Consider the following 8,185-nt stretch of genomic DNA (forward strand, 5'->3'; position numbering starts at 1 on the left):
CCTATTGCTATCCCCAACACTCAGCATAGTGCTTTGCATATATTAATCACTTCAATGTTCATTCATCCAGGCATTATCTCATTTAATTCTCCTGGTAATCCCACGAAGTAAACATAACACAAGAATGTTTGGGTTGGTTTTTGTTTTTGTTTTCACTAGATCTGTCATTTCAATGGTATGGAGAAGAACTCCCAGTAGGGAAATTCCCTTTACCAATGCACCTTCTCTGAGGCACACTGTCTTGCCCAGGGTAATACAGCCAGAAGGAGACAGGACCATCCACTGTGCCACACAGTTTTGTTTTTTGGTTGTGTTTTGGGTTTTTTTGGGGGGATGGGGCAATGAGGGTTAAGTGATTTGCCCAGGGTCACACAGCTAGTAAGTGTCAAGTATCTGAGGCCGGATTTGAACTCAGGTCCTCCTGGATCCAGGGCTGGTGCTTTATCCACTGAGCTACCCAGCTGCCCCCACACAGTTTTTCACAGTACAAGTATCAACAAGCTTTGTTTTTTGTTTTTGTTTTTTTACAGATGAACAAACCAAAGCTAGGAGAGGTTAAGGTTTTCAAGGTTCCAATTAATTAAGACCCAAATGCAGGTCATCTGGCTCTTGTCCAATAGTCTTTCCATTACTCTCACAAAGAAGTGATAATCCCACCATTCCCTATACCAGCCCAGTCACACCCAGAGCACTGTCTGCCCATCTGGATATCACTTTTCATAAGGAATCTTGACAGAAGATGGTGGAGTAGAAGCAACAACCCAGCCAAACTCAGGTCCCAACATTCCCCTCCAAACAACTTTAATCTAACACATCAAACTGAATTCCGGAGTAGCAGAAGGCAACAACAGGTCAGGGTAAAATGTTTTTCCAGGCCAAGGCAACTTAGCAGGTTGTCAGGAGAGATTTTTGATCCCGAGGGGATCGCAAAATAATAATTCATAATAATAACAACAACACAATTTCCTTTTCGGGTATGCATTTCACTATGCACCAGACACTGTGGTAGGTGCTAGAGATACAAAGACAAAAATGAAGCATTCCCAACCTAATATCTTCCAGGCCTTTGAGTTTTGACCAAAAGTTCATGCAATTCAACCGCAAAAATTGCTTAAGCCTGACTATTGCTAGGCACCAGACAAAAGAGAGAAAAAAAAGACAAAGAGAAAACAGTTCTGGACTTTAAGGAACATATATTCCCCAAAGGAACAAAGATAAGTAAACAAGATAGTTTGAGAAAGGGAGAACAAAAATAATTTCAGGGGGATGGGAATGAGAATCGGGCAGCTTGGCCAAGTCAAGCCAAGAAGTTTTTGATAAGTCTTAATATTTGCCAGTCACTGGGTCAAGTGCTGGGAATGCAAACATGAGCAAAAAGAAAGACAGTGTTTGCCCTCAGGGAGTTTACACTCTAACTGGGGAAGACGACATGTAAAAGGGAGCTGGATAAGCGGATGGAGCACTGGATCAGCAAAAACTATCAGAATTTGAATCTTGCCTTCCATACTTAAAGTGTGATTTCCAGAGAAGTCCCTTAAACTATCTTAAACCTTAAGGAGCTAAAAAAGAAGGGGGCATCTGTTAGCAGAGGAAAAATACTACAGGTTCAGAATGAAACACATATTTTCAGAGATGCCAGTGTGTGGGTTAGTTTTACCTGAAAATATTTATAACAATGGGGGAGCTTTTACTATAAAGAAGGAAATGGAGCACTGGATAGGGCACCAGGCCTGGAGTCAGGAGGATCTGAGTTCAAATCCAGCCTCGGACACTTACTAGCTTTGTGATCCTGGCAAGTCACTTAATTACTATTTACCTCAGTTCTTCATCTGTAAAATGGGACACACTGGAAAAGGAAATGGCAAACAACTCTATTGTCTTTGCCAAGAAAACCCTACAGAAAACATCCATGGGGTCACACTGAGTCATACACAACTGAACAACAAGGGGACCAGCAATAGTGATACCCTTTTTAAAAAAAATATAAAGAACAACAATGACATATTTTTTAAAACATTCAGAAGAGATCCAAAGGAAGGTCGGAAGGGACATGGACTAACAAGCAGTGCAACATGGGGACTACCCTTGGCATAGCAGATAGAGAGGTGGCCTCAGAGCCATGAAGTTCTGGGTTCAAGTCCTGATTCTCATGCTTACTGTCTTTGTGACCCAGAACAAGTTACATAATTACTCAGTGTTCTAACCTGGTGGTGTCCAACTGAAATAGAAACAGGGCTGCAGATTGACCCGGAAACCAGATACCAGATATCAATATTATCTCTGTTTTATCTTATTTTTATTTATCTTGTTAGATATTTCCCAAATGCATTTGAATCTGGCTCAGGGTCCATTGTTGTGAATCTCCCAGGACTCCTATGGGCATTGTGTTTGATATCTCTGTTCTAAGCACCTCTGGGGCTCTAGATGACAGAGGAATTGATCCAGGCATGTCTCCTACCAATGGGAGCACAAGGACTATGTCTGCTCTTCCCCCATCACCTTACCTTAAAAAAAAAAATCAAGCTGCTCATAATAGAAATTAGCAGTGTCTTATAAACCTCCCCCTTTTCTGTTCTTTATAAGAAGAAAAAAGTTTCATGTATGTTGCTATTGGTGAATTTTTTTAAAAGAGAAAAAATAGAAAGGGGGAGGGCTGTCAGAGTGAGTGAGTCCTTAAAGACCCTTCCAGTTCTAAACTGTGATTCTGAGAGGTTGTCATGATAAAAAGAAAAAGAAACATGGAACTTATTATACTGATGACTGTTCAGTGAACAGAACTTTAGACAAGAACCAAGACACTTTTTGCCACTTGAAAATTCAAACGAATGAATGAAAATGCATTTATCAAGTATGTACTATGTGTCAAGCAGCTTGGTGGATGCAGTGCCAGGCCTGAAGTTAGGAGGATCTGAGTTGAAATCTGGCCTCAGGCACTTACTAGTTGTGTGACCCAAGGTAAGTCACTTCACCCTGTTTGCCTCCGTTTCTTCATCTGTAAAATGAGCTAGAGAAGGAAATGGCAAACCAATCCACCCCCAAATGGGATCATGAAGAGTTGGACATGACCAAAAAATGACTGAACAACAACAAAATGTGTCAAGTACTAGCACCCACTCATTTATATATTTTATAGGATGAAAGAGAATTAGAGATAGTCCACTAAGTACCATACAATTTTCTGTTTGGCAAAGGGAGATATATACTCGTGAAACTGATCTACATATACTGCTGATGAGCTTCTTATTGACTGCCCCTTAGACCCACATTGCATGGAATAAAACGTATATAAAGATGTATCTCCATATAACAATAAAAACAACAGAATTTATGTAGCACTTGTATGTTTACAAAATGCTTTCTAAATATGACCTCATTTTATCCTCACAACAACCATGGTGTTATTGTTAACTCTATTTTATACATGAGGAAACTGAGGCAGACAGAGAGGTTAAATGACTTGCCCAAAGTCACACAACTCATTACTGTCTGAGGCAGGATTTGAATTCAGGTCTTCCTGACTCTGGGTCCAATTCTCTATGCATTGAGTCACCCAACCATCCTACAAGCGAGCCATAAAGCATGACACCTTCCTAGGTGTGACATACATGAGGTTCAATTACAGTAACATGACTTTTCTTCACCTTCATTGTTTAACCACCTAATTTCAGGTCCTTGCTGCCCCAGTGGAAGTGGTAGGTGGGGCAGGTCTCTCAGCCTTGGGCAACACTTTGAGGTCTGGGCTGCCTCTCTTGGGAGACTAGATTATCCTGCTGCCCATCCCAGAGGACATTCCCACCTCACTACTCCCAGAGCCTCTCTCTGCCCTTCCTCTTCCTCTTCCCCTCATTCCTTCTACCATTCAAGATTTACCAGGTGTTAATGTGGGTAGGGGCTATTTGTCTAGCCTAGCATCTTGAAAAAACCAAGTAATCTGATAAACTAATGTGGGCTAATAGGAAAGGCCTTACCTCCAAAGTTTACAAGTTTGATCTAGGCCTCTGATCATTATGTATTAGTTTATCAGATTAGTTAGTTGACATTTGATGGAGGGAGTTCTTCCATCTGTAAACCCAGAATCACAAAGGAACAACCTGAAAAAAGATGGCAGGGATGCACTTAAACCTGGGTGACTTTAGGGACATGTTGGTAACTGGGCAGCTCTGCAGGTGCTCTGGCCTCTCCCCAGCTCAGAGGAGGGAGTATATCCTCCCCCAAGATTCGTGACCTCTCCTCAAGAAAAGCACTGTTGGGGGCAGCAAAGTGGCACAGTGGATAAAGCATTGTCCCTGGATTCAGGAGTACCTGAGTTCAAATGCAGCCTCAAACACTTGACACTTACTAGCTGTGTGACCCTGGGCAAGTCAATTAACCCTCATTGCCCCATAAACACACACACACACACACACACACACACACACACACACACACAAACAAAAAAGGAAAAGCAGCCCTATTAGGAAGAGAAAGAAGAAAGGAGGGAAGGGAGAAAGAAAAGAAGGGGAGATTTAAACCAGGCAGATTTAATGAGGGGCTGGCTACCTTCCCAACATGTAGGGCAAGCAGTTGCCTGAAATTGTTCCAATTGCTTTTTATTTAAAAAAAATAATAATTACAACCTATCTGCCATCCTTACATGAGTCACAAGTCTTCCATCCAACGCCTCATTAGCAGCCCCACACGTTTCCCTGACATAAAACATTGTGTAAACATATTGTACTTTTCTGTTTCCAAACTTCACAAGATGTCATTGATCGGTGGCTCCCAGGTGTCCCCCACCTAATGTCAGGAGTGCACCGTGAGGAACTGTAGTAAGATCATTTATGATTCACGGTGTGTATCATCTCTTGGAGTCATGGTGTCAAAAAATGGCACAAGCTACTTAGTTATCTTAGACCTTTGGCTTTCGTAGTTGTCGGTCATTTTTCAGTCACCTCCGACTCTTTGTGACCCCATTTGGGTTTTTTGGGGGCAGAGATTGGGCATGGAGGTTTGCCATTTCCTTCTCCGGCTCATTTTACAGATGAGAAAACTGAGGCCAACAGGGTGGAACAGACTTGCCCAAGGTCACACAGATAGTAAGCGTCTGAGGCCGGATTTCAACTGACAGTGATGAGTTTTCTTGACTCCAGGTCTGGGTCTCTATTCACTGAGCCACCGGGAGCCCTCTGCCTACCCAAGCTCAATCTCAACATTTTGTTGTTGTTTCTAAAAAGTATAGGTCAGTAGGTGTCACAAAGATTGGATTGGAGATTTTGTCCTTGAGCGATTTACCATTTAAATAGGAAAAGAGGAATTACTTGAATGGTGTTTGGCTTCTCTCCATACCTGCACTGGAGAGTATTTCTTTGGGGAAGTTAGGAGTTACTAATAATTACAACTGGCAACATGTCCCGAGTTGCTTCTCCCCTTTCCTCCTCTCCCGCACATAGTTGGTGGGGTTTGGTCTTTGGTTTTTTTTTTTTCGATTTGTAAAAAAAATTATTCAATGTTACTGCAAGGTCCTCCCTCCTTAAATGACTTTGTATTTACTGATCTGTTTCCACAGGCCATCCCTCCCAATAGACTGTTGCTCCTTGGGGACGGATATTTTTATTTTTGTCTGCTTCCCCAGTGTCTATCACAGTGCCAGGGAGGAACTTCAACACTTGCTGAATTGAACGTGCACCTGAGAATTCACTGAAAGCCAGGGACACTTTACTGAGATGAGTCTAACTCATCATTCCCCGATGACTCAACTTCAGGAGGATCGGGAACAAAAAAGATCTCAGAATTTCTCTTGGCCAAATTGAAATTTCCGGCTTGCAGAATCTCAAGATTTCCAGAGCGGGAAGTAGCCATGCAGTCATCCTTAAAAAGCCTCCCACTACAACACAGATGACAAGTGGTCACCCAACCTGTGCTTAAAGTCACCCCACCCCCATCTCCCCATTCCCCTTTTGGGCTGGAGTGCACATTAAAAAGTTTCTCCTCACCATCAAGATTAGAGTTACCTCTAGGTGACAGCTTCCCAGAGCTGGTCGTTCTGCAATCTGGGGTAAGACAGGAAAAAAGGCCAGTGGCTGCTCTCTAATAGGACAACCCTTCCCGTAAATGGGTAAGTCGAAAGCTATCATGTTCGCCCCCTCTTATTTTTTTTTTCCTCCAGACTAAACCCTGACAGTTCCTTCGGCAGCTCCTGACATGGGAGGGACAACAAATGGAGCAATTTGCTTCCAGGCTCATGAGTGAGGATGAAAAGCACCGCAAGAGTCTGGGGGTGGAGAACGGAACCAAAATTGAACACAGGCCAGTTAGGTGAAAGGGAAAGGAAGGCACTAAGTGGGAAGTGGGCACTTCATCAGTTCACTGCTTCTGCTCATTTTCAGTGGGAAAGGTCCTTAACGGGCGACTGGAAGTTGGAATTTTCAAGGAATGCAGAGGGGTGTTTGTTTAATTTATTTTTTCTTCCCTCCTATTTTAATTCCTGCCAAACCCGAGGACATGAAAGTCTAGGAGGTGGGAGTAAAAGGAATGGAGGATGATTTGTTGCGGTTGGGGATGGGAATCTCACGAAGGCCTGCACTGGGGGGGAAGGGAGGGCAGGGAAGGTGGAAGAGCCGCTTATCTCCGTGCCCACACCTTCCACAATACCTTCTCTTATCTCCGGGTAAACTAGGGATAGCTACAGCCTCCTGCCCGTGGGTACAGGAAACACACCCAGAATGCATTAGCAAGATAAGCCCTTCCAGGGTAATCCAAGCTAGGGAACAAGGGAGACAGACGAGCACACAAATGCCAGCAGGCAAACAAAACGGAGGGCACGGCTGTAGGCACTGGCTCCCCGCTCTCCCCGCCTCCACCCCCACCTCCCTCGGTGAATGTGCCCAGGACCCGGCATGAGAAAATGTTTGGGCGCAGATGTCACTCCGGGAAGGCCTTTCCTCCCATCCCTGACCGCGACTACCTGGGTGACCTTGGGTGGCCCGAGTCACCCGCAGCCCTCCCAAAGCCAGAGCACTCTAGGAGATCCAGCTCCGTCTCACGATGGGCAGAGGGCTCCGGAGCCCCGGCGGAGGGTGGCGAGCGACTTCGTGCATCCCTCCTCCCCACCCGCGCCCATCCAGCAGCCGGGGTCTTAGCAGAGGAGAAAGAGGTGGGTTTTTTAACCGCCAGGAGGAGGGCGCACGGGGCCTAAGACCCCCCAGCCGCTGCTCAGCCTCCATTCAGGAAATTCATCTTCTGGCAAGAGACACGGCTCGGGAAACAGAAAACTGGCTGGCAGCTTAAAACCCAGGCGACCCGGGGAGGCGGCGCATCGGGTTACGGGGAGAGCAAATGCGGCGGGGCCGGCCTCTGCTTGGCAGGCAGGCCGGCCGGCCCCAGCCCCCGGCTCGGGGGCGCTCCGGGGACGTGTCTCCAACCGCGCGGGGCCCGAGGCTCACCAGCTGCTGCGCGCTCCTGAAGGTGGCATCCAGCAGCATCAGCTTCCAGGGATCCGAGATGTTGGCGGGCAAGGGGATGTACACGTAGTAGGCGAGCAGGGCCACCAGCGCGGTGGACACCACGCACAAGCACCGCAGCCGGGCCACGCTTGGCTGTCCCATCGCCGCGGCCGCGGGGACAGGAGGAAGCTGGGTGGGCAAAGGCGGGGAGCCGAGAAGCCGGAGCGCGGAGGAGAGCGCCCGGTGGCAGCAGCAGCAAGTTTCTGCAAGGTGACGGCGTTCTTCCCCGGGTTTCTTAAAACCTCCGCGAGCCAATCAGCGGCGGCGCCTGGAGGAAGTCCACGAGCTGACGCGCCTCCTTTGGGGTGTCCTTGCAAACTGTCAGTGCGCGCCGGGGCTGGCGAGGCGAGGCGGGTGCGCCCGGTGCGCTCGCTGGGCTGGACGCAGCGGACTCTGGAGGACAGCGCGGGGTACTGCACGCCTCGATGCGGGCTGGGCCCCGGCTGCCAGCTCTGCTCCCGGGCCCTGGGCGCAGGGATGTGCCTCCTTCCTGCCGGGCCAGGTGACTCGGCTTTGCTCAGGCTCCCAAGGCAGGGAAAAGAAAGACCTTTCTTCAATCCAGCGGACTCCGCATGGAAGGAACTCCAAAGGAAGAGCTTCTCATTACCGGTCGCCAACGGTAGCAGAGAATTAGAACCCAAGCTTTTCTGTTAAAGGATTAACAGACGGCTGGCAGTTTCCCTTGGTGCTGGAAAAGGATGGGG

At 47.1% G+C, this 8,185-nt stretch overlaps 1 protein-coding gene across 1 annotated transcript in view; it reads right to left on the minus strand.

Annotated features, from left to right (window-relative positions):
* The window catches only part of NCEH1 (neutral cholesterol ester hydrolase 1), a 60,413-nt gene extending 52,506 nt beyond the window's left edge, over positions 1-7,907 (minus strand). Inside the window, exon 1 of the mRNA XM_043992831.1 lies at positions 7,422-7,907. Coding sequence (XP_043848766.1) covers positions 7,422-7,583 — 162 coding nt within the window. The 5' untranslated portion in view covers positions 7,584-7,907. The remainder of the gene's footprint in view (positions 1-7,421) is intronic.
* Between the last annotated feature and the right edge of the window lie 278 nt (positions 7,908-8,185).

This window comes from Dromiciops gliroides, chromosome 3, assembly GCF_019393635.1.
Source record: "Dromiciops gliroides isolate mDroGli1 chromosome 3, mDroGli1.pri, whole genome shotgun sequence".
In the NCBI taxonomy this organism is placed as follows: Eukaryota; Metazoa; Chordata; class Mammalia; order Microbiotheria; family Microbiotheriidae; genus Dromiciops; species Dromiciops gliroides.